This window comes from Triturus cristatus, chromosome 8 (assembly GCF_964204655.1).
Source record: "Triturus cristatus chromosome 8, aTriCri1.1, whole genome shotgun sequence".
Taxonomy (NCBI): domain Eukaryota; kingdom Metazoa; phylum Chordata; class Amphibia; order Caudata; family Salamandridae; genus Triturus; species Triturus cristatus.
The window spans coordinates 271,164,022-271,191,754 of record NC_140591.1 but is presented as its reverse complement, the minus strand read 5'-3'; the positions used below and the strand labels follow the sequence as shown (position 1 = coordinate 271,191,754).

The 27,733-nt window shown below is 45.3% G+C and overlaps 1 protein-coding gene across 1 annotated transcript in view; it reads left to right on the top strand.

Moving 5' to 3' along the window:
- Window positions 1-27,733, top strand: part of CWF19L2 (CWF19 like cell cycle control factor 2) — a 926,849-nt gene that overhangs the window by 688,611 nt on the left and 210,505 nt on the right. The window contains exon 14 of the mRNA XM_085621485.1: window positions 24,867-24,983. Within this exon, the coding sequence (XP_085477611.1) occupies window positions 24,867-24,983 (117 nt within the window). The remainder of the gene's footprint in view (window positions 1-24,866; window positions 24,984-27,733) is intronic.

Sequence of the window (27,733 nt, the reverse complement as noted above, 5' to 3'; positions counted from 1 at the left end):
AGCCCAGAACCTGCGAAAAATAAATTGATAATAACTATGTTGTTATCATTTTATTTTTCCTGCTCAAAGAGCAGTGGGGTGAAGCTCCTCCACCTTAGCGGTGGAGCCATCCCCGCCCTGTTTTTTGCAATACCAAATGACGCTGGTGTTGTCTGTGAACACTTGAACCAGCCACCTTCTGATGGATGGTAGAAAAGCCTTCATTGCCAGACATATCGCTCTCAGCTCCAACTTGATGGGAAGCTGTGTCTTCGTCTGAGACCAGAGTCCTCTGATCTCAACCTCTCCCAGATGGCCTTCTCAGCCCGAAGCGATGCATCTGTAACCACTGTGAGATCTGGGGGGAAAGGGAGTGGGGTCTGCCGCTGATCTAATCGCGGTTCGACAGCCATGCCTACAGATCTTTTGCAGTTCCCTCCGATATTTGGACCTGGTCAGAGAGATTACCCTGATGCTATGCCCACAGCAACTTCAGGTCTCATTGCTGAGCCCTCATATGCCAGTGGGCATGTTTTATCAACATGATCTAGGAAGCCAAGAGGCACAGCAGAGTCACCCAAATCCAGGACAGAGGCTGAAACATTGGTATCATTGCCTGAATATCGCAGACTCGCCACTCCAGAGAAAAGGCCCGAAACGTCACTGTGTCCACAATGGCAACAATGAAATCTGCTGTAGTCTGGAGGTGGGGGACATCTGCCTGGGGTGAGCCCCTCTTCAACAGCCAATTGTCAAGGTGGGGGGAATACTGTAATCCCTAACATCTGCAGATGTGCTGCAACCACCACCATCACCTAAGTGAACACTTGAGGGACACTGGTGAGGCCAAAAGGGAGCACAGTGAACTAATAATGTTCTCTCTTACCATGAACCACAGGTTAACGTCTGTGGACAGGCAGGACGGGTATATGCATGTAGGTATTATGCAAGTCCAATCCTACCATCCAGTCTCCAGGGCAGACATATCTTCAGCCAATGTGAGCATTTTGAACTTCTCTGTTCGAGGCATATGAGCTGCAGATTATACACTGTGCATAGATCGCCATCTGGTGTTGGGCCCGGATGTTTGCAGTTTGTTTTTCTTCTTGGACAGTCTTTGGAAGTCACGAGTTCGGTGACTCCTCCTTCGGTCCGTACTGCGCATGGGCTTCGGCTCCATCCTCAGATTGTTTTTTTCCGCCATCGGGCTCGGATGTAATACTTCGTGCTCCGGCTTCGAACCTTTCCAGTTCGACCTTCGACAAAAAATCCTCGTCCATCGAGATTCTTTAGACAAAATCGACTTCTTCATCTCTCTCTTCGGCACTTCTTCGATTCCAGGCATCGGCAACGGCCTTCGGGCCTATCTCGACTCCGGTCTCGGCCGATGGAAAGGACTCCCTTCAAGAAGTGCCCAAAATGTGGGTCTAAATTTCCCCACACCGATCTCCATCAGGTGTGCAACCTCTGCCTCTCTCCCGAACACGAGGCCCAAGACTGCCCCGCCTGCAAGTCTTTTCGATCGAAAAAGACTATTCGGGATCGACGAGCTCGACGCACCATGGCGCACTCATTGACCTCGGCTCCACCTGACATCTTCGGAGAAGACACCGGAGCTTCGGGACAGCAGCACACCGAGCAGGAGGACGATGTCGTCAGCGCTTCCGAGGCCGACGACTCCGACGTGGTGGAGATCACACCGGCGCAGAGGGTCGTGAGTACTCTACCCCCTCCCACTCCCGCGCCCATACCGAAAGAGACTCCGGTTACCCCTTCGCCTCCGGGCCTAGGGAAAACCAAGCATACTGCTTCCATCACCCCACCTTCGGGCCCGGTGAAAAAGCATCACAAGTCTCCTGGCGGCTCGGGCTCGAGCCAGCCTCCTAGCGGCGCCGAAAAACATTCTTCGGCACCGAAGAAAACAAGCTCCGTTCCGAAGCCATCGGTGTCGAAACCTGGCCTCTCGGTGCCGACCAAACACAAATCCCTCGGCACCGACACTTCCGTGTCGAAGCCTGCCTCGGCGCCGACCAAAAAATCGGACACCCCGAGAAAACATGGCGCGGATAACCCAAAGAAGCCTTCGGTTCCGAAAACATCGGCACCGATGGAGAAATCGGTGCCGGAGGAGCTTTTCACACCGGATCCTCTGCAAAAGACTTTAACAAAGGATCCAAGGACTGGACATTTAATTTTGTCTTCCAAGAAAAGACTTTTGGACAAACCAACTCCTCCTCCACCACCAAAACGGAAGGACTCTGCCTCATCCCCGTTCAGAGTACCCTCCCCACCACCTCCACCTCCTCCACCTCCACCACCTCCTCCTCTCCCTCCATCTCCGCCCCCACCTTCTCCACCCTTGCCTCATCGCTCTCCAACCCCGTCTCCAGACCCTGATGACCAAGGAGATTCATTCTATGATCCAACAGATGCCCCGCAGGACCCCACTCCTCCGGGAACACCTGACGCATGGGAGGATTCACAATCCAGATGTCCCAGATGTGCCTCAGGATGATCTCTATCCATCCAGGTCATCTCCACCAGAGGACTCCCTGGGGTTCCACCACCTCTTACAACGGGCGGCACATTATTGTGGGGTGGAGTTACACAGTGACCCAGTTGAGGAAGACTTCCTACTTGACACATTTGACATAGCAGATAAATCCACCGCTATATTACCCATGCTTAAAGGGGTGACCAAACATGCCACAGAGGTTTTCAAAGACCCCGTCAGAGCTAGGGTCTTAAACCCCAGAATAGAAAAGAAGTACAAGGCAGCCCCCACGGATCCTGTCTATATTAAAGGGCCTGCGCACCTAGACTCATTAGTGGTTTCCACAGCTAGGAAGCGCTCCAATTCTCAGTCATCTGGTGAGGCTCCACCACCTGATAAGGAGTCCAAGCTCTTAGACGCGTCAGGCAAACGCACTGCCTCGCAAGCTGCCAATATGTGGCGCATCGCCAACACGCAGGCGCTGCTGGCGAGGTACGACAGAGTGCACTATGATGAGCTGGAGGCTCTCATGGAACATCTCCCAGAGAAATATAAAAATAAGGCTCATGAACTGATACAAAAGGGAAAGATTATTACCAACACCTCTATTAAATGTGCACTTGACGCAGCAGAAACAGCGTCCAGGGCTATAAACACCAGTGTTCTGCTTCGCCGCCATGCCTGGCTCAGGATCTCAGGCTTTAAACCAGAGGTCCAAGCATCTATATTAAACCACCCTTTTGACCAACAACACTTATTTGGCCCAAAAGTAGACGAAGCCCTGGAAAAAATGAAGAAGGATACAGATACGGCGAAGTCTATGGGAGCACTACAATCACACACACCTAGACGCTCCTTTCGCCGTTCCTCCTTTCGAGGCTCTGGCAGAGGTTACTCTTCCGATAACGCCTCCGCGTCCTATAAGTCCCCTCCTCAGAATACCTTCACAAAGGGCTACCAAAGAGGTGGATATCGAGGAAACAATAATAAAGGCAGGGGCAAAACTAACACCGCCCGTTCTGCCACACCGCCCACACAATAACTTTCCCCCGCTCCCCCCAGACCATTCCACTCCGGTCGGGGGCAGACTACAAGACTTCCTTCAAACCTGGGAGACCATAACATCAGACAAATGGGTGACCCAAATTATTCGGTCAGGGTACTGTCTCGAACTAACTTCTACCCCCCCAAATATTCCACCCAGACACCGTGCGATGTCACAAGAACATACCACACTTCTGAAACAAGAGGTACTCTCCCTCCTGCAAAAACGAGCTATAGAGCAGGTACCCGTCAATCAGCAAAATTTAGGGGTCTACTCTCTGTACTTTCTCATACCAAAGAAAGACGAGACCCTACGGCCCATTCTAAACCTCCGGCCTCTAAATGCATATATCCATTCAGACCATTTTCATATGGTAACTCTTCAGCAAGTTCTCCCACTCCTCTGTCAGGGCGACTTTCTCACTACACTGGACCTGAAAGACGCATACTTTCATATTCCAATACACCCTGCACACAGAAAGTACCTCCGATTTGTGGTGGACGGCCGACATTATCAGTTCAAGGTTCTCCCCTTTGGGGTCACAACCGCACCACGGGTGTTTACCAAATGCCTGGCAGTAGTGGCAGCACACCTCAGAAGACAAAATATTCACGTCATCCCCTACCTGGACAACTGGCTCATAAAAGCCGCGTCCTACCACCAGTGTGTGCAGCATACAAACACTACCATCCAACTACTCCACCAGCTAGGCTTTACGGTGAACCACCAAAAGTCCCACTTGATACCGTCTCACACAAAGCAATACCTCGGTGCCACTATAGACACCTCAAAAGCTATAGCCTATCCCAACTCAGCCAGAATCGCAAGCATGCAAGCCCTGCGCCAAAAGTTCCTTCTTCAGCACTCTCTCCCAGCAAGAGTGTTCATGAAACTAATAGGGATGATGGCGTCTTGCATTTTCATAGTGCCCCATGCAAGACTTCACATGCGTCCACTCCAAGAGTGCCTAGCATGCCAGTGGAACCAGGCCCAGGGACAGCTGACGGATCTGGTGTTGGTGGACGGCCGCACCCATCGATCTCTGCAGTGGTGGAACACCACAAACCTTTCCAAAGGGCGACTGTTCCTGGACCCGGTTCCTCAGGTGATTCTAACAACGGACGCATCGCTCTCCGGCTGGGGAGTGCATCTATTACACCTCACGATGCAAGGTCTATGGACGCCACAACAGAGGTTAATCCACATCAACCATCTGGAGTTATTGGCGATCTTTCTAGCCCTGAAATCGTTTCAGAAACAAATTTCAGCCAAGGCAGTCCTCATTCGCACAGACAATATGACTGCAATGTATTATATTAAAAAACAGGGGGGGACACACTCTCCCCAGCTCTCTCGCTTAGCACAGAGCATATGGAGATGGGCAATTCCACAAAAAATCTTTCTCCTGGCACAACACGTCCCAGGCATACAAAACACCATGGCAGATCTGCTCAGCAGACAAACGCAGCAAATGCACGAATGGGAACTGCATCCACAAGTTCTTCACCCATTCTTTCACAAGTGGGGGCATCCTCAGATAGACCTCTTCGCCACCCACGAAAACAAAAAATTCCCAAGCTTCGCTGCCAGATACCCACACCATTGTCCAAAGGCAATGCGATATGGATGAACTGGTCAGGCAGATTTGCATACGCCTTTCCACCTCTCCCACTAAATCCGTTAGTGGTAAGGAAGCTACAACAGCACTCCCTCAAACTCATTCTGGTAGCCCCAACATGGGCCAGGCAGCCGTGGTACACCACACTACTACAGCTATCGGTGGTACCACATCAAAAACTGCACCTGTCCCCATGCCTCCTAACCCAGAACCATGGAGAAATCAGGCACCCGGACCCAGCTCAGCTCAACCTTGCGATCTGGCTCCTGAAATCTTAGAATTTGGATACCTTATCCTTCCCCCTGATTGCATGAACATTATCAAGGAAGCCAGACGTCCTACCACTCGAGCATGCTATGCCGCAAAGTGGAAGAGATTTATTGTTTACTGCTGTAACAATACAATCAAGCCTTTAGATGTATCCATACAGCACATCATATGCTATCTGCTCCATCTTCAAAGGTGTAACCTGGCGTACTCATCTATCCGTCTACACCTAGCAGCAATTGCGGCTTACCTACAAAACAGACAGCATTTATCACTGTTCAGAGTGCCTGCTATTAAAGCCTTTATGGAAGGCCTTAAAAGAGTAATTCCGCCCAGGGCACCACCCTCACCTGTATGGAATTTAAACATAGTTCTTACAAGGCTAATGGGTCCGCCTTTCGAACCAATGCATAAATGTGAGCTACAGTTCCTCACTTGGAAAACAGCTTTCCTCGAAGCTATCACTTCACTTAGAAGGGTTAGCGAGATACAAGCGTTCACTATACAAGAACCCTTTTTACAGGTACATCACAGTAAGGTGATACTTGGCACAAATCCAAAATTTCTGCCCACGGTCATTTCCCCCTTCCATCTTAATCAATCGGTGGAATTACCGTTTTTTTTCTCGCAACCTCAATCTGTTGCGGAAAGGGCTCTACATACACTTGATGTTTAAGGGGCCTTACTGTACTACATACAAAGAACGCAACCTTTCAGAAAGACTAAACAGTTGTTCGTCTCCTTCTCTCCACCGCATAAAGGCAACCCCATCTCAAAATCAGGGATAGCTAGGTGGATTGTAAAGTGTATACAAATTTGCTATCACAAAGCAAAAAGAACATTATCTGTTCCACCTAAAGCCCACTCTACAAGAAAGATAGGGGCTTCTATGGCTTTTCTAGGGAACATACCCTTAAATGACATCTGCAAAGCAGCCACATGGTCAACACCGCACACCTTCACAAAACATTACTGTGTAGATGTGCACTCCAAACAACAAGCTAGTGTGGGCCAGGCTGTACTAAAGACACTGTTTCAAACTACTGCAACGGATACCGGTGGTCGCCGCTAGGGTTGGGTACTGCTATATAATCTATGCACAGTGTATAATCTGCAGCTCATATGCCTCGAACGGAATATGCTACTTACCAGTATGCATCTGTTCTTGGCATGTAGAGCTGCAGATCTATACACGCCCACCCGCCTCCCCGGCTACCTGTATCCGTTCCAGTCTATCTTATTTAGATACAACACACATGGGTTTCTTCACTATTTTCACTATGCTCCATCTTTTCCCTACTGGCGGAAAACAATCTGAGGATGGAGCTGAAGCCCATGCGCAGTACGGACCGAAGGAGGAGTCACCAAACTAGTGACTTCCAAAGACTGTCCAAGAAGAAAAACAAACTGCAAACATTCGGGCCCAACACCAGATGGCGATCTATGCACAGTGTATAGATCTGCAGCTCTACATGCCAAGAACAGATGCATACTGGTAAGTAGCATATTCCTTCTGCAGAAAGCCATTTGGGGGCAAATTCAGGGCAGAGGCCTCCATCCTTTTCCTCCCTGAGGAAGTCATCTTGCTCCAAGTTCAGGACATATCGAACATAGTACTCTTTTTTTATCTCACTGTCTCTACTGTGCACAAGACAGGTCTTCATATGTACAGGTCTATTCCCCACCCTCAACATTGTTGTAGTAATCTGTGCTTGTTTTTAGAACCATAAGAGTGTAGAACTTCTCTGTGTCAGGGTTCTGGTGGGGAGTTCTAGAGTTAGCAGTTGGAGTTAGTTGTTTTGCCACTGCACTGCTGCTGCTCAGCTCTGATGGTCCAGTACATTATAATAAATGAATCGTTTACTTACTGGCTTTCCGTGTGTCTTCTCTACACTTTTGATGGCGATGAGGATGGATTGCTGGGCCATCAACACAAACCTGTGTAGTGCGTGCAGACATCCTCGGAAGAAGAGTCGCGGCGCTGTTCTTTGCCAAGGTCAGCGAAGTTTGCAGTTGAGGTTTGCGGATGAAGCATACAATGTGATGATTCTTGGTAAAATCGTGAGCAGAGCAGAGCAGAGAAAATAAGGTCAGTCGGGCCGTCTGTTGGGCCTTGGAATGCATAAAAGGGATTGGGTGAAACAAGTGGAACACATCGTAGAGTGAAGACGTGGAACGCACAAAGGTTTTGTGTTCCACCAACGTGTACGTGCATGCGCAATTGCAGATCCCAACAACGAGTGTGTTGCTTAGTTACGGGAAGCTGTGGAGCGCATTGTTAATGTCAAGATGTGGAACGCATAAATACTCTCGAGTTTCACCAACGCGTATGTTCTTGTGCAGGCGCAAATTACGGTAACGTGGGTTGCTTAGCTATCCTGTGTCATTTATTCATGAAGACATCGGAAGCTGTGGTAAGTAAAAAATATCAACGTGTGGCACAACGTTAAGCGCAGTTTTTCTTCCCAGTTTAAGCATTTTACGTCGGGAACGCATTGATGTTCTTTTTCCATTCAAAGACAAGTAAGACAGAAGTGAAACAAACAAATTTATTACAGATCGTTCCTGTTGTTTCCAATAGTTTAGTCACGGTTGTTGGAAAATATATATATTATTTATTTTTCTCTTCTCTATACGAGTTTCCCTTCATTAGGGTTTTCAAATGTTATGGTTCTGTGGAAAGATTTAGTTTGATTTGATTCCAATTCAAGTATGTATGAATTATATTATTTAGGGTAAGAACCAAATTCACAACCAGTTATTATTCATTAGCATGAACAGTTTTGCTCAGAATATTATAATACAATTATATTACGTTACTGTGTTTATATTATATTTCTTTACAGTGGTTATTGATATTTTTAGCATTCTCATTGTGTGCCATGCAAGCTGTCGTACCACCCCCACCGTTCTTGGAAACACCTGGGGAACCACCCATCAAATGGAAGCAGTGGTTCGATGGTTTTGAAATGTATATGGGTGCAATAGGGGCAAGTAGATTTCAAGCAGAATGCAGAAAATATTTATTACTCCATTCCTTAGGTTTTGAAGAAAGAGAAATATTAAAGGATCTTTCTCCACCTGTTATTGTCGGTGAAGATGTTTTAGATGAGTTTCAAGACACTGTTAAGAGGTTACAAACAAGGTTTGATGTTCAACCAAGTATTCTTCGCCATAATTGTTTTTACGTGTACAAAACACTGGTGAAGACGTGGATAGTTACATCACGGCTCTAAGGAGACTTTTGTCTGAATGTTAATTTGAAAACTTTGCAGACCAATTGGTGCGTGACCAGTTTATTTGTCACTGTATTGATAAATCCATCAAGCAAAAGCTTCTTTCAATGGGCAATCCTAGTCTTGAAGAAACGATAAGAGTAGCAAAAAGCATTGAAACGTCACAAATTTCAGCAAAGGAACTGGATGGAAAAAGCAGTGAACCTGTTTCTGTTGTTAAAGTAAAAGATAACAAGGACAAAGACAAAAAGAATACGGAAAAACCTCGCTCAAATTTAGGAGATAAACAAAATTCTTTTGAAAAGTCACGTTCTGGATTTGGAGAAAGACAGAATTCTTTCTTTTCACAAAGAAATATTTGCTTTAGATATGGTTACAAATCTCATTTTGGGAATGGCAAATGTCCAGCCAAATTTGTTACTTGCAGGGTCTACAATAGAACAGGTCATTTTGCTAGTGTGTGTCAAACTAACAAGAACAAGTCATTTCCTCAATCTTCTACAGTTAAATGTGTTATTGACAGGAGTAAGTATAGTGATGATGAAGAATTTATCACTAAAGAACTCAGTGAAATGGTTTCAGTTGTACAAGACAGTGGCGTCGTAGTAGGAAATCCTGAAATGTGTGTTGATACGTATGTTAAGATCATGGTTGGAGATAAGATATTGAAACTTTTAGTTGATTCTGGTGCTCGTATTTCCATGATCACTCATGTCCTTTTTGATCAAACATGGCCTTCAAGACCCCTTCTTCATCCTGATTGTAAGGCAGTTTCTTATGAAGGGCGTGAGATCAATCTATCTGGGTACATCGAGGGCATTATGGCATTCAAGGGAAGGAAGATTTATGGCAAGGTCTATGTGGCACAAAGAGGGTTGAACATTTTGGGATGGTTCCACCAGGGACTATTTGGGATGATACTTAAACCTGGGTCATCTGAACAAGTTTTAGTTGTTAGGGACAATCCTGATCTGGAAGATTTGACCAATAAGTTTCCCCAATGTGTTTTCTGGTGAGCTTGGTAAGATCAGAGACTTCCAGCACAAGATCATAGTGAAAGTTAAGAAATGTTCCTTTTAGTGTAAGACATGATTTAGAGTGTGAACTTAATTCCCTTTGTGAAAGTGTATAATCGAACCGATTGAATCCTCACTGTGGTTATCTCAACTGATGGTCGCTCGTAAGCAGACTGGTGAGTTGAGAGTTTTTGTGGACCTTCGTTGTCTTAACAAAGAAATCTGGGTGGATTCTCACCCATTGCCCAACATCAATGAACTTTTGGCAAGTTTAAAAGATGCTAAAAAAAAATCGAAATTGGATTTAGCTTCAGCCTACCATCGGGTGGAGCTGGCACCTGAATCAAGACATCTTACGGCGTTTGTGTCCCCTTTCGGATTTTATCAGTATGTTTACATGCCGTTTGGTTTGGCATCAGCCGCGTCAGTTTTTCAGCAGCTAATGAATAAAATGCTGAAGGGGATTGATGGTCTATCTATTTTTCAGGATGATTGTGGGAGCGCAGGTCTGATAAACAGGCGAGTAGGCTGAATATAGGTTCCAAAAGGACGAGTTTTATTAGAGAAATTAGAACTGGGTGGTAGTTCGGTTCGTGTTTCTTCTTGCTCCTCTCTGGATTGGGTTGGACTTGACGGGGTTGTAGAGGTTGATGTCCCAGGCTCCTCCTCTTCTGGACAAAGGTGTTTCCCCCGGAGGCTCATAAGAGAGGAAAAAGGGAGCCGTCAGTTTATTGTTCTAAATTTGTTAGTGGTAATTAACCGTCACCACACCTGGAAGTGCTTTTGTAAACTAGGGCTTGAGGTCGTTTTCCGTTTGTTGGGTTTCTCCTGGGAAGTCTATTGATGCCTGAACGGAAGTGCAGCGGGAAATTAAAGTCGTTTATATGCCACGCTAAATTATGCTTGTTTAAGGAGGTTGTGCGCATCCAAGCCATAAGTCATGCTCATGCTACGGGAAAAGACGGACGCTAACTAAGGAAATGTGAGGCAAACTAAGACCAGAGGCGCGCTACACGAAGGAACAGATCCTGTAGGGGACATGCCACTTATGCAGGGAACATGGTTACATCGGCACGCAACATACACATGGGCGTTTAAAGATAGAAACCCCGCTATCCGTGCCCTTTTCCGTGCTCAACACCCGCCTCCCTCGAATCCTCCCCCGGGTCCCTCGAGACGCTACCACTCACCGATCCTGCCGCAACTCTCCTGAGTTGCGGCCGCTCTCCAGCATCCTCCAGCGGACACCACCACTCTTCACACCAGCGTTCGTCCGGTTCCTCGTCTTTGTCTCCCAGGGTGTCTTCGGTCTTCGAGTTTTCTTCAGGCGTACTCCCGTCGTGTTCGTCTTCTCTCGTCGGTCTCTCTTCGTCCCTTGGTTCCCTTCCTGCAATCTCCTCGCTGCCAATCTCTGCCGACTCCACTATGACGTCCGCCCTTTTCATTGGGCGGCTGCCAAACCTTCCGGTGTCACGCCCGCCTACTTCCGGGGTCACGTCAGCGTCTCTCTGTGAAGAGACATGAGAGGGGAATGGGTCTCGTAGTCCGTTATGGCCCCTCCTACGTAGATCGGAGGAAGAAGTATGAGTCCTACAGGGAGGATCATTCCATGGCGTTATCCAGGTGGGCCCCTCGGGCATTTCCTCACAATGATGTTTTGATTTTTGCACCGAATAGGAGTTCTCATGATGCCATTCTTTCTGAAGTATTGTCCAGGTTTCAGAAATGTGGTGTGGTATTACGCAGAGACAAATGCGTTTTCATGATTACAGAAGTCAAATACCTGGGGCATTTACACAATTAAAATGGTATTCTTCCAAAAAACAGTTTGGTTGATTCTTTTGTCAAGTCCAAAGCTCCCTCTGACAAATCTGGCCTTAAATCTTTTTTGGGACTGTGTGAATTTTATTCTCGTTTTGTACATAATTTTGCGAGTAGGTTGAGACCTTTGTCACGGATGCTTATGAAAGGAGTGACATTTGAATGGAATGATGAATGCCAGGAGGTTTTTGAGTGGGTGAAGCAACAAATTGTTTCTCCAAAAATTCTAAAACATTGTCCTTTTCTAACTCGTACACTCACTGTGGATGCTAACTATGTTGGTGTGGGGGCTGTGTTGACCCAGGAAAAAATTGGTTTAGCGAGAACTATTGGATTTGCCTCAAGAGTTTTATCCCCTTCGGAAAGGAAATACTGTGTTATTGAAAAGAAATTACTGGCGTGTTGGTGCGCAGTGATGAAGTTTTTAAATTTCATATGGGGTCGAAGATTTTGTCTCCGTACTGATCATAAACCTTTAGTGTTTATTCTGAGTGGCAAAAATGTTAGAAGTTTTACTCCCAGAATTGCACGGTTATCTTCTAAGCTTCTCCAGTTTGATTTTTGTGCTGAATATATCCCTGGGGGAAAAAATGGGTGCGCAGATTTCCTCTCACGTTCTTCTAGCATTGTAGAGAGTGAACGTGCCACGTGTGAGGATGATAAGGAGGAGTCCATTGTTGCTGCTGTGGATCTCCCACAGTTGTGTGCGGTTTCTGAAAGTCAATGGCGCCAAGCCCTCAGCAGTGATGTATCTTTAGATTTGGTTATGAAATATATAGAAAATGGTTGGCCTAAGGAACAGAATCTAAGTTTTTCAGGTTGCTTATGAGCTGACAATTGAGGATGGTTTGTTGATGAGAGGAGACAAGTTAGTCCCTCCTCTTAGTTTGAGGACTGAATTGATCAAGGGTGCTCATGAGGGGCACTTAGGAGCTACTTTGACAAAGAGAAGAGTACGCCTTTCTTTTTGGTGGCCTTCCATGGACAGGGAGGTGGATGAAGTTGTCAAGTCTTGGTTATTTGTTCAAGTTGTGATAAAACAGCCAAATTATGCACACCTTCACTTTCTCCAGTTGATTTACCGTCTGCACCATGGGTTAAGTTGAGACTTGATATCGTAGGTCCTTTCAATGCACTTGATCCTTCATCTAAGTTTGCTCTAGTCATGATGGATTATCACTCCAAGTGGCCAGAGGTCATGTTTGTGAGAGAAGTGAACTCCAGGGCAGTTATTGAATTCCTTAATGACATATTCATGAAAGAAGGTTTTTCTAAATTTTTAGTGACAGATAATGGTACCCAATTTGTTGCCTCTGAGGTTGAAAATGTTCTTCATACCTGTGGGATCAAACATCTTAAAAGCTCCTTGTACCACCCTCAGAACAACAGAGTGTTGGGAGAGTGCATACAGTGGGCTCTTGCCAACAAGTGTGTTGTTTCCAATTCTGTGAAGAGCATGTTGTGGTTCTATCGTACAACTCCTCATTCCACCACAGGAGTTTCACCTTTTGAATTGCTATGTGGCAGGAGAGCCTCAACCACTTTTAGCCCTGGCTGGATGAGCAAGTGGGTAAAAGGGGGGCAGTGGTCGGATGACTGTGTGAGAAGTCGTGTGAAAATGGCTCAGTGCAAACAGAAAGACTATTTTGATTCCACTAAAAAAGTGAAGGAATTGGAGATTGCTGTGGGTGATTATGTTTGTGTGAAGAAACCATCTCATGTGAAGCAGGTTTTGCCAAAGTTCGGCCCTTCTTTAAGGGTAGCTAAGGTGAAAGGTAGTTCTGTGAAACTTGAGAATGGACAGTGGTGGAACATGTGTTCATTAATGAAAAATAAGGTTTTGGTTGGAAGTAATCAGAATGGTTTAGAAGCGGTTAACCTTCCCATTTTGATGCGCAGTTTCAGAGTTTGGAATCTTCCTGTTTGCTACAGAGTGTAAACTTCTACTATTCATTAACTTTAGTTTTCTGCCTGTTACAGCATTTATCTCATCCATTTTGGGGAGCTTTATTCTTTTATGATTTTGTATTTTATTGCTGCACATTGTTTAACTATCTCTTATTTTTGCAGGTTTGTTCTACTTAATGTTTAATGATTTTTATTTTACTCTGTCTAACTTCCTTTTCTGTTCACAGGTTTTGTTTGGTTAGTTGTTGTATTGTTTTTCTTTTTCTTTTCATTGTTTGCATCTTGTTTTTGTTTTAAGGAAAGACCCATGTAGTATCTGTGCTTGTTTTTAGAACCATAAGAGTGTAGAACTTCTCTGTGTCAGGGTTCTGGTGGGGTGTTCTAGAGTTGGCAGTTGGAGTTGGTTGTTTTGCCACTGCACTGCTGCTGCTCTGCTCTGATGGTCCAGTACATTATAATAAATGAATCTTCTACTTAGCAGCTTTCCGTGTGTCTTCACTACAATTGTCCTCAGAACAGTGTCCTAGTTTGTTGAACATGAGCCCGATACCTGTGCCCGGGACCATTCCGTTTCAGCACCCAGTACTACCCGATCTGCTTTCAGCTTTTCCAGCCCTTGGTGCTGATCCCAGGTGTTGCTGACGATGTTTCATCCACCTTCGGGTACAATGCACCCGTGGATCTTCAATCGTGTATCCCCCTGTGGACTCTACCCCAGCACCAGTTGACCCCGCTATTATCTCTGATGCTCTTCTGACTTCGACAGCACCTGTTTTGCTGCTGAAGACCTTGCAGTTTATGGCACTGGTGCCAATGCAAACGTTGTGTACATCTGCAGCTCTGCCAGTGGAATTGGATGGGGTCGGACCGATTTTGGACAGATGAATCACTTGGAAGTCCCGGTCTCAGGCCTCCACTGGGCCTGGCTCAGATTTCAGTTAAAGATTTCCGTATCCAGGGAATCAGTACTTCCTCCACTCCAGTTCATACTCAGAGGAGGCTCTCGAGTCTCCAGAACCCCAGTTCCCTTTGTGTCTTCTGACCATCACTGGTTGTCCCTTTCGAGGATTTCCTGTCTTTCAGAGCAGTATTATGTAAGTCAGCAGAGGTCCTGGGTTGGTCTTTGCCAGTGGCAGAATTTAAAGTAAATATTTTCTTCAGTGCGTCATCCAGTCCTGTACAATAAAGGAACTATCGATTTTTACTGAAATTAAATAGAGCGTTTTACCGCCTAAGGTAAATCACCACTTGCGTCTAACCAATCGAACCCCTGTCTCCTAATTCATTTAGGGCTCAGTCATCAGTACCCTGTGCAGTGCAGTCCTGTGGATTGTCTCATTTGTTCATTATGACAAAAATCGAAACGCCAAAGGTTATTCTACTTCTTATTTTAACTAATTTACTCCCAAAATACCACCCATAACCAATGTGATTTATTCGATGGACTACTTGGTAACAAGAGTGGATTATCACATACGTGTCAACATTTTGTTTTTTTACCCGGATTAATTAATATGTTGTTCTATCATATATGTCAAGCTTATGCTGCTTGGAAGAAATTGTACCCATTGTTCATTTGTTTAGTTTTTTATTTAATCCTTGCAGTTTTGTACTCAAACACTCTTGCATTTTTACGCCTAATTCTCCACTTGGTTTCATCCCAAAGCATTGATTAAGTGTGAATATATAAATACATAAATAATTCTGACATATTATTGAAGTATTTAGTACATTTTCCCAGTGATGGCTAATCACCACAGTATACACTGTTGTTTTCAATGGGCCTCTTTGGTGGTTGTCTTGCCTTTTCTGCGGGGTTCTTAGTTGTGCTATCTTCTGATCCTCTTAGGGTTCTTTGGGAGAATCTGAGCAGGAGTTTGATTGCGACTACCTGTGCCAGCTTCTCACACTTCTAGCTTGGAGGTAATAGTTGGAACTGAATTTTCCAGTTGTAGCGGTTTGGACTGCGATGACAAGTGGTTATCTGCTTCTCGGTCTGTCATTATTCCCCACCCATAATGTTTTATAGCCTCTTATTAAGGGTTAATACATATATTATGCCTCCTTTTCTTGATAAGAGTTGTGAGAGACCCAGCACCGGTGTCTGGGCTGTGCCTTTAAGAAGGGCATCATCATTCTGGTGCTATTCATTCATCAAGAATGCATAGAGTGCTAATGGTTGCCCCTTGGGGCACCGTAGTAAAAAATGTTTCCTCAAAAGAACTGCGCAATTTGATACCCTCTATATGATCCTTTGATCTCATTTGTGGGTTATGCATTCGCTTGCTCAGCAGTGTCTTTTTAGGTCGAGCCTGGGCAGCGCATGCGCTGCTCTGCTCTGCGAGGTATGCTGTATTCGAGTATGAAGTTGAAGGTCCGCCCACTCTCCGCCTGTATTTTCATTGGCTTGTGTCATTGTCCTTTGCAAATGCTGCCTTCGGATTCGTTAACAGGCTTGTCAGTCCCTCCTTAGTGCCGTCTTGTCTTCATTTGTAACCTTCCATGAGGACTGGCCCGTTTACTTCTGATGTTACACGGTATGTCTTATTTAGTCTGTAAGCACTATTTTCTTTAATGAATTTATGTCTACAGCAGGCACGACATGCTTTCCTGCAACATTCAGCGCGCATGCCTTGTGGCGGTTCTGTCATTGTGTCTGCATTTTTGAGGGTACAGTATGGGCGTTGTTTCACCGCCCTACCTTGTTTCTGGTGTTTTTGATTTTGCCCTGCAGGCGTTTTCTTTCTTCCGGCTCATTTTATTGCTGTCTGCAATCTAGGAGGATATAAGGGGAGGTTGCTCTTGTACTTCTGTTGATTCTGTGTGTAGATTGGATATCGTGTGTCCTTCTACTGCTTATATTCAGGGAACTGCTGTGCTTTCATCATTACATGTTTTCTTGTTATCTCGCTGTACTGCTTCCCCACCTCATATCCCTGCCACATTTACTCCTACTCTCCTAATCCCTTCCCCCTACCCAGCTTTTTCATTGCTGTTCTGCAGCTGAACTATATTTTTTTGCTTTCCCTTCGCCAACTCCACCGTTTGTCGATCAACCCTCCCCCCTCATATACATAATCACAAAGGGGGACAGTCATTTGTATGTATTTATTGTGGGGGTGTGTGCTATAACTGCCCAGTACCCATATTTTTTTGCCAGTCCTCAAATACGTTGGCGAAGCCAAAGTTCAACTAACATCTTTTCATTGCAAGACCTTTTACCATTGCCAATGCTTTTTGTTTTTTTATTTTCACCGATTTTTCGATTGGCAGATCTTTGTGTGGGTCCCTTCAGAGGTTGGTGGTCTGATAGATTGCTGCATAACTGTACCGTTTTAAAAAGATTCATATGTGTTGGTAGCAATGAGACTTGATCCTTTTATTTTTAATGAGGTGTTTTTAAGATGTCCCTGCCTGCCTTGTTGAGACTAGGTTGGTTCTTTTCTGTTTTCCAGAAGTGCCCTACTGGGATGTGAGTACAGTTGTGGATAATGGTTGTCTTCTTTGCAAGACACTTGTACCTGCCCAGAGTTTGCAAGAAGGTTGCCTGCAGGCTCCTGTATGGCACAGCTGTGGTTTTGGTTTTCTCCTCTAACCCCTCTCCTAGTGGTGTATTGCTTTAGTATTGATTCACGAGGTGGGGGTATCTGTAGTAGAAGTAACCATCACAAGAATAAGTTACTTACATTTAATAGCAATATTTCTGGTTCATAGGCTACCTGCAGAGCCCTCCCTGACCCTGGAGCCTTCCCTTTCTGAGTCTGGTATGACCAGCAGCGTTCCAAGTAAGGTTTCTGCACTGCATTTCTATCTCGACTCCGGTATGGGCACAGAGAGAACAGGCACTGGCATCAGAGCACTGGGTTGTGTGCCACATATGGCTCTGTGGTGCAATGTCTGGGGAGGTACTGGAGTTTGGTTGGCAACATGATGCCACATACCGGCTCTAGAGACCTAATTCAACATTTTCTGGAGCCCTTCTTGTGCCCTGGGAGATTCATGAGGTGAGAAATCTGCATGTAGATAGAGTATCCCTAGAGAGATATAGTTGCCAAAGATTAATAACTTATTCCTCTGATCCTCTTGTGGAGTAATGCTCAGCCTCTGGTTAAGGGCTCCTTTGTCTGATCAGAGCCGAAGGTCTTCATAACATTGGGGTCTTCCAAGTATTGTTATGTGGCAAGGTCTGATAGTCCACTGTACAGCAACCAGTGAGAGCACAAATGGAATACAGTAGCATTACCGTCGCAGACATGTTAAAATCTATTTCGTTCAGCAGAACTGCTAGCAGAACAATACATAGTTTATCTTTCAAACTGTGTTTTATAAGCGAAAAAGAAATAATCTAAGGGCGTTGTGCCTCTCGGATGCCTAACTTTTTTCCCCCTGGTTTCTTGCTGTTTTTAAAATTGACAAAATCGTGCCATAGTTTCCTATTTCAGTACTGTTTTCAAAGTCTATTGGAAACCTCATTTGGTCGTGATTGCTTTGTCATTGATCTGTGGTCTAACTACACATGCGGAGACAGCTAGAACTTCTTTTCAGGAGAAAAGGGTTTGATTATTTCACAGCGTAAAGCCTGGGAGTGAGTCGGGTTAGCATGAAATTGCTGTGCTGATGGAACGCAGCACTACTGGCATGATCAGTATGGGGCACAGCACAGCGGCTTGCATGCGTCTGATGAGGACTGGCGTTCTGTTTACGATTATAAGACCTAAACCATGAAATAAAAGATCTTGCAGCAGCAAGTATTGTAAAATGTAATCTTCACATAAAACCAAAAGCATCCACAGGTGTTCAGGGCTCATCAGCAGGCGGTGCTGTGTTTGTAACGCTGCCTTGGGTTTGTTGGGTGAGGAGGCTTGTCTGTCATGCACTTCTCAGCATTACAGGTGGAACTAAACCAACTCCACACAGTGTTTACAAAATGAGTAAATGAGTGTAACAGGTCAATACACGAAAGAAGAAAACATGCTTTAGTACTGGCCTACTCTGACCAAAGTGCTATTAACGATGTATAAATGTATATTATATATGGCTGTCACCAAAGTCAAACTCGCTGTCTGTGCTACATGCGTATGTGTTTCCCAACATTTGCTGTGACACTAAAGATTGCAGAGGAGGCATTCATATAGTAAGCACACCTACCCTATATGCTCCTGTATGCAGCAATCACTACTTCAACTGCTAAACGTTTTGCACACATTACTGCAGTTCTAACAATGCAGCTAAAACATTAACAACATTAAAATACTGCAACAAAACCATCAAACTAAACCATAACATACATTGCAACTACCACACAACAGCACTACTACCACTTGGGCGACAACATTGCAAGTTCAGGACTACAACCATAACAATACAACTACAAGAATAGCTCTACAGTTTCAGTGCATAGACTGCTGCCTCTATTTGCCAGTCTTCACACCAGGTCAAGCAGATTAAATGATAGTGTTGTGCTGCACGTGCCACAGTGTATTGTGTTGTAAAATACATACTATGCATTGCTCTGCAGCGTCATAATGATAGTCCGAGCATTACAAGACACACATCCACTGCACTTGCACACGTATAAAGTTGCACTGCATCACACCACAAACCCCTATAAAATCCCAAGTGTCAAATAACAATGGAGAACTTTGCTGAACTGTGAAATGAGTGGTGAGACCAGAGAAAGATCGTATGTTGATTATTTGAGGTTTTTGTCTTGTGGTAAACTCCACGTCCTGCTGAATACAGCAGAGCCAGTTTCAGCAGTGAGCAAAATCTGGTTATGTTTCCAGTCTTGTGTACCGTTGTTGAAATGGCTCCTCCATATTCAGCATGACACGGTTTTGACTTTAAGCTAAAGGTATTCCTACTGTCAGTGTGAACTTCTGTGTTCCAATTTGTGTCCTGCAGTACCATGTTGTAAAGTGCTCTCTCTCCACGAGTCCATGGATTTGATCGCTATATCAAGAACTAAATTAAAATGAATACATGTATATTTACATACAAAACTACCAGCACCCCGCTTATCTTGCACACAAGCTCACCATCTCTGGTGATTTCTTGGCACACTTACAGCAATGGCACCATCAGACTGCAGCCTAACAAGTGTAAAAAATTAAAAAGGCAGCAGGTCTGTTACAGGACTAGAGACGCAAGCCACACCAAGTAGCTGTGGTTTATTACTGAAAGTTTGAGCAATACAAGGTAGGTAGCCAATGACTCTACTTATTGGTCTGGTTCTTCTGCTTCACATTGTTTTCATCTGGAGTCTTTTCCTCTGCTCCCCCTCAGGGGAAATAGAAGTTTGAGGCTGTTAGTATTGGTCATATTGTGACCACAGAGCACATCACCGCTTATCACCTCTGTGTGGTTTATACTGCTGTCCGTGTACCGGTATAATGCCCTTGGTATCTCCTGCCGGTATGCAAGGGAAGGAAAAGAACCAACGTTTGTGAGAATCACTCCTAAGTACTGTTATAAGTGTGCATGAAATATTCTTAGTGTCAAGTATAAAAAAAAATCCTGATCTTAGGAAATCCCCCTTCTGTGGTGTTTCTCTTGCAGGGGAAACTATATTCTTTCCAAGTAAGCGTGTGCATCAAACCAAAAGCCCATGTTCTGAACACCATTCTGGGCCACTTGCCTGAAGCTGCGACTCTTTGGCAGAGTCACGGCCACCTCGTCCGTCGCACCTTCCCCCAGGTGCTTGAGATCGCGTTGAGACATAGATACTCCTCCTCCCGGCCTTTTGACCATGCAGGTGACCCCAAGGTTCCTCCAACACTGGTCTCGACCTCCGCCTCTGCTCTCTCCCGAGATTCCACATCCCTCTCCTTCCTGTTCCTCCAAACCACAGCATTCATGCCACGTAGATGCTGTTGGCATCTCTCTGACCTCACAACACTCATCCGTCTCAATCCCTGCCCTAAGAGGCCATCCCAGTGGCAAAAGGGGTGGATCATGCATGACTAGAATGCTAGTCGGTGAATCCACAGTGCCGCCGGGGTCCCCGCCAGCAGTCGACACATAAGGACTACCAAAATACCTCCCATCCAGACATGGACGATCGGGCCATGAAGTGACAGCTGAGCGAGATAGAAAGACTTGTTGGTCCCAGCCTCCCTGGCAGATGCTGGACATGGAAAGAAAGAATTGAAGAGCTACAAACCAACGCAGTACACAAGAGTTGGAGTCCTTGTGTCTCGCCAGCCAGACCAAGGGCGCATGGCCAGTCAGAAGGACAAATGACTGACCCAGCAGATAGTATTGGAAGGCCTCCATTGCCCACTTAATTGCCAAACACTCTTTCTCAATGGTAGAGTAGTGGGATTCCCGTGGCAACAGTTTCCTGCTGAGGAAGGCCACAGAATGTTGCTGACCTATCTGATCAGATTGAGAGAGAATTGCACCTAGTCCTCTATCAGAGGCGTCCGTCTGCATGACAAACTGCTGTGAGAAGTAGGAACACACCACCATAGGCTCACCACATAGTATGTCCTTAAGCTGGTGAAAACTCTGCTGATGTCTGGGTGACTAGTCGTCGAGATGGATGGGTTTTCTCCAGCCGACCTGTCAGGGGTAATGCCACCTCAGAAAAGCATGGACTAAAGCGGCAGTAGTATCCCCCCAGACCCAGGAATGAACGAATCCTTTTCTTATCAGTTTACCGAAGTAGGTCCTTGATGTTTCAAGCACTGCCTCCAGGTGGTGAATGTGTTGTTCCCAAGTCTGAATTTAGCTGACCATGTCATCCAGATAAGCTGCGGCATAGCCATGGTGTGGCCGTAAAATCAAGTCCATCAAGCGTTGGAATGTGACTGGAGCCCCATGCAGGCCAAAGGGTAAAACCCTAAACTGGTATAAACTGGAAGGGGTGGAAGAGGCGGTCATTTCTCTTGCATTTAGGGTAAGTGGGATTTGCCAGTAAACATTTGTCAACCCAAGGGTGATTAGATATCTTGCGATGCCTAGGTTCTCAGTCATCTCAACAATCCTAGGCATCAGGTAGTGTCAAACTTAGATACACCATTCAACTGCCTAAAGCCGATGCAAAACCTAATAGACCAATTGGGCTTTGGGCCCAAGACCACCGGGGAACACCAAGCGCAATGGGATGGTTCAATAATACCCACCATTAACCTGTCCTCCATTTCTGCTTCCACCACTCTCCTCCTAGGCTCCCATGTCAGATAAGAAAGTAGCCTGATTGCCCTTTCACCCTCAGTCTTTATATCATGTTGTATAAGGGGGGGGGGTCTTCCCTGGGTTTTTCGAAAAAACATCCCCGTATTTCATCACCAATCCCACGAGGTACTGTTGTTAGGGAGCTGAAAGATGTGGACCTAACAGAACTGGCCCTGGGTCAGTATGTGTCACCCTGGTGTGAAAGAAAATCACCAGGGGTTGGGAGTCAGTCACTAGAAAGGCCATTTGAACATCAGGGTCTTGGCTGCCCACCCATTTCTTAAGAAGGTTAATGTGATATATTTGTCCTACTCTCCCAGCTGGGGGCTGGCTACCCTATACATTACCGGGGTGACCTGAGCTGTCACTGCATAAGGGTCCTGCCGTGTGGCCAACAGTTTGTTGTCCGAAGAAGAAAGTACTATCAGGACTGTCTCCTGTTTGTAGCTACATGAATTTGGTGTAGCCATTGTAACTCGTCTTTTGTTTACCTTGGGCCTTCTCTAGGTGTTCGCGCATGTCATCCCAAAGTGCAGTAGGGTTTTAGGCTCTCTTCTGAAAATCAGCTCCAAGGGCTATGACCCCGTGGAGGATTGGGTATGTGTTTGATTTGCGAACGGTGGTAGGGGAAGCTGTCTGTCCCAGTCTCTACCTGTGTCTGTCACCAATTTCTTTAAGATTGTCTTGATTATACAGTTGTACAGCTCCACAAGGCCGTTTGTCTGCAGATGGTAAACTGAGGTGTAGATTTGCTTGACTCCCAGTGCTTTGCAGACTTGCGCCATCAACCATGACATGAACGTTGTGCCTTGATCAGTAAGATTCTCCCTGGGAAAAAGACCCTACTGAAAAAGCCGATCATAGCTTGGGCAACCACAAAAGTCGCATACTGTTCAAGGGTATTGCCTCTGGGTACCTGGTTGCATAGTCAACCAATACAAGGATGTTCTAGTAGCCACGGACTGATGCAGCCAGTGGTCCCACTAGGTCCATACCGACTAGAGAAGGGAACCTCAATGATAGGTAAAGACTGTAGTGGAGCCTTTGGAACATGAGACGGGTTAACTCTTTGGCATCTCTCACATGCAGCACAGAAGCGCCTAAAGTCCAAAAAGACCCCGGGCCAATAGAACCCTCTTAGGAGATACTCTTCAGTTTTCTCCCTCCCATAGTGTCCCTCCCACCTGTCCATGGGCTAGGTGCCTCACCTGTTACCTAAAGGGAAGAAGTACCAACAACTGGCATATAGTTTCATTGGCTTTCCTTAGGTCCTATCTGCCGGTTTTCCTCCAACACGTTCTGGGACCAAAAGTGTTCTAAATGGGGGTTGTCTTTTTGAGCTGCCCTGAAGCTCCGTTGGTTGCCCCCACTCTCCAGCTGTAGAAGAGGAAACAGAAGGTACCTTAGATCTGCCATTCAGAACAAAAAGTGTATTGTGGATGAGTTTTTCTCTGCATGATAGCTTTGTTTTGTACGTACTGCCAGTCAACTCCTCAGTCAGAACTGGGGCTTCCTCTAGTCATACTTGCTTACTTGTCTGCTTTACTGCAGTGGCGAGAAGGAGAGGAAACTCATCATAGTCGGTTCACTGAATCATCTCCTCGACTAACTGGGGAGTCGCTCCTACCCATATGGACCACCCCTTCCCCTTCCAGTTTATTTACACTGTGGCACCCTGATATGGCTTGCTATCTCCTTGGACACAGGTTATGATTATGATTTCCCTGGGTTGCCACTGATGGGGTTTTTCTTTTTCCCAGCTGATAAAAGTGGCAACAGCCTAAGTCATCCAGGACTTTTGTGAGGACCCGGTTGACCTAGACGGCCATTTGCTATCAGTCTGGACTACCCCCAGCCCACAAAACTCATCCCTGTGAATATCCCTCCTCCATGGGCTGAGAACATTGATAGCTTTATGACCCTTGACCTACTTCCCTATTTGGGGGATAGGGTTTGTATCTATTCTCTGGGAGTGGACTGTGGGGCAGAGAACCTTCAGCTCTGGGAGACAGGGGTCGGGTTGGGAGACCTTGTATTCAGGTGCCCTGTGGTAGGCACAAGTCAGGTCTGTAGCACTGTCCACCGTGACATTAGGGTGCTGTTTTATCCAGGCCCAGAGTGGGATTGGGGAGTGCATCAAGAAACTGTTCCAAGAAGACTTGGTTCTTACACAGCTAGTATCAATTTAAGTTCTTCTTAGAGCGTTACTTCAAAAATGGACTTCACAGTTAATGTGTCTCCTGCGTCCCTCTGTGTAAGAACCAGCACAAGGCACCAAGATTCAAACTGACTTGGTGGTTTGTATCTTCGGCTCTGAGATTTACCCTATAGAGACCTCAACCCACAAGGTGGTCTCTCTTCAGAATACAACGCGTAGTAAGTCCATGCACTACCGCTCTCTCTCTCTTAGTTAAATATTGCCACTGGAGACTTCAGTGATACTGTGACAGGCTTTGAATCCATATCTGCTTTCAAACGCTCACCCCGCCGTGGGAGTGTTTTATTGTAATTGGAAATGGCTGTCCTTCTTTGTTTTCTGCTCGGCCTGAGGAAGAACCACCGTGACGCTCACCCAATTGAGCACAGACTAGGTCTCCCGGCCCCAAGAATTAATAAGCCTACTCGGTGGGCACCAGAGGCCCTGTATTAATAATTGGAAAGGACAAACTCTATTTCAGTTGTTTTGTATATTCTGTGGATATTTGTATGTCTCTTACCACATATGTATAATTTCACTCAATCACACGTCACCTTGTTGCACTTTATCTTTGTCACTGATGTCATTTGAGGATTATTGAATTTAACAGCCCTACATGATTCAAAGAGTAAAAAACTATTTTTATACAATAATCATTTTCAGCTACGCGTGTTCGATCCTGAAGTCTATAAAGAAATGTATTAGACTTGCTTTTCCGTGATTAATACTACATAGGTTTAAAGCAATTATTCTACCAATTGTAGTTTGTTTCATGCATGCCCAAGTTCTTAGGGACACAGTGTTACCCCATTGACTCTTTTCATTGTACAACTTAGGCACAGATTTGACTTTTGGTAGAACTTAGACTCACTTTTCATCTTTAAATTGAGCAGCAAGGCAAAGAAAGAGGAAGTGTTCGGGCGGGACACACCATGCATCTCTTTGCTTTAGACATTTCTAGACTAATCTATTTTTTCAATCCATACATCAGTAACAGAAAAGACCTTATGGAACGAAAGCGCTGAAGAGTATTTTCTCTCTTATAAGGTTATGTTCTAAGGTTTGTTTCACAATATTGATTTACATGTGTACTCCTTTCTTCTTTAGGTGTATATGTGCCTGCCTAACTATCTTTCTCTAACCGATGGACATTGTCTAATTGCTCCTCTTCAACACTACCATTCTGCTACCTTGTTGGATGAGGACATATGGGAAGAAATCCAGGTGTGTTCACATAAAAGCTTTAATTGTTTAACATATCGGAATTGATTCAAAGACAGTTCTTTTAGCCCTGGCCTTTTGCTATTGATGATGTGTGTTGTGTTGAATTGATGTACCTTGTAATGCGGGAGTCACAACCCCAAACGATTTGACATGGCTTTAAATCTACGCTTTTTTGGAATAACACTTCCTAAATGTAAAGCTATAAAAAAAAATTGGAGAGACATTAAATTACAAATCAGCAGTGAACAGTACCTGATAAAGCAAGCAAAATGTATATCCATTTTGCCCATATAACTCTTTTTATTGATGTTATTACTTGGCCATATACCAACAGTACAAGGTCATATGCATTCAGGTAGCAGACATGAATATTGTAGTGGCCTTGAGCCATGGATCCCCTTTCACCCAAGCAGTTGGTAAATGTTGTCCCCTTAGTCTTAATGAGCAGTATAGCGTTGAGGAATGAACAATATACCTGCCCTACGAAGACCAAACCCCCCACCCCCCCAGTTTTTTGCATGCTTTTTGGTACAGGCTCTCTACTTATATTCTCCTTTTCGGCATTACATCAGAAGTTCATACCTTTCCACCACGCAGACAATGGCGGAGAGATTGGTGACCTCCAGTGCTGAGTGATGTCCCATTTAGCCACAAGATACCAAATATCTGAAAAAATCGGTAGTGTGTAGTATACATCCAACCATTCATTATCCCCAGAAGCACCACCTGGGGGGTCTAACGCTGCATCCACGTGCAGCGTACGTGTGAGGCCCTATAGGTTTTCATAACAGGCAAGATCAAACATGACAGGAGGACCCTAAGTGGTTGCCACATTGTGTGAAGCTAGGTGTGCTTGAGCTCCCCACATTTCAGAGCCTATCTGGGCTTTATTTTGCACTATGAAAATTGAATGAATCGGAGATTAGAGGATATGGCCAGCATACCCTAAGCCATCTTCGCATCTCGCCAGTCCTCATCGCCAAGTTCCCCCAGATCAGTCGTCCAGCTCTCTCTGAGCTTTAGAAGGGGGTCCGGGGCATTGAAGAGGAGGGACCGGTATAAGCGGAAAATTCTCTCTCTACCCAAAACCCCATCGTCACCTTCATCTCCGTGGGGTTAGCAACATGGACTTCCGTAAGCAACTCTTTATATGTATCAAGGGCAGGTTGCAATTGTAAGTATCTGAAAAGTTGTGGGTTGCGAAGTTTGTATTCAGCTTTAAGATGGTCAGCGGAAACAATGTGTCCCGTCTCCCACAGGTCACCTAGCATGGTAATCCCTTTCCAATCCCACCCCAGAAGCCCTCCAGCCATGTTACCCATTCTAGCAACGTCCCTACCCACAATGGAATCTACGCCGTCGGTATCTCTCTGGCATTGGATGTGTGTATGTGCCCCCCTCCACCACAGAAAAGGGATTTTGGAGATCTGCGGTAGTTGGGGAGGGGGCATCCTCCCATAGTTAGTTATGAACACCCCATCTTTCAAGTGTATGTAGTTCAAGGCACCAACAAGAGTCTTGGCAAATCTCTGAACAGCCAGTCATTAATTGGTACCATATGTGCTGCCCAGCAGTAGAAGCTGAGATCAGGGGCACCAAAGCCCACTCCATAAGGTGAAGCGAAGCACTCAATGTGGGGAAGTCTGGGGGCCCTGGCTGCCAAGTAGAACCAAGTGAACACAAGTTTATGGTGTGTTACTCGTAATCCATTTTTAATGTGTAACCAATTAATAAAAAAACTATTTGATTCAACAAGTTAAAAGAATAATTAAGATCGAATTGCGATATACATGTTTGAAGGTGGTTAGATAATTGAGACCTATACACATTAGTGGATTGTCAAAGAACACCATGCCATTACTCCTACTTAAAGTTTGGGCGATGTCGTGGATTCCAGAAGAATACAATTTAAAAAAATGCAGTCTTGCCCTGGTGATGTTTTTTTGGCCTAACATTAATTTTTGGTTTCTAGCTTTTGGGGCCACACAGATCTTTACCTTGGCAATTACAGTACTAACTGAAACAAAATATTAATTTCTTAGTGAAGAACAATCCAATATTTTTACTCAAGCCTACATGAAGTTTCTTTGTTTGCTCTGCTTGAGAGTAAAAAGTAAAAGTAGAGCTTGTTAGACCTGTGTCTTGTTGGTTCCTAAACTTATCACTGCTTCAACTTGGGCTAGAATAGCCCTTAGGAATTCTTAACCTTTAATACTACACATATCGTTCGCTAATTAACAGGTTGTAAAGCCTTTGTTAGATACTGTTTGCTCAGGTCAGTGCATTTTCATGGCTCTCTTTGTGCATCTAGATTCTAATTAGTTGGCCCAGATGATTCACTCTCCTTAATTGTCTATCACATGGCAATTCTCCAGAAGCCAGACCCATGGTGTGCAAGAGAAGCAGACACCACACTGAGCTACCGATACAAGCAAATCCAGAAACCCATACATCTGCCACACACAGCCTGCAATACCAAATGATGTGGTCAGGATACCAAAGTCTAGGTGAAGTGAAACTGACACAACTGTTGTTTTTGCATTTGTCACCCAGAGTGGGAAGAGTATGCCCAGACGTGGGTCCCGTTCTCTCCATGCCACTGGAATCAAGCTATCCTGGCTGAAGAGGGGTGAAACCCCGAAACCGGTCCTAGGATGCTTTTTTCCAGTCCAGGGAGGACCAGGCTTGGCAGTTCGGGCTGGACTGTTTCCATAAGGCACAGGGTCAAGACTGATTTGCATATGGCTGGG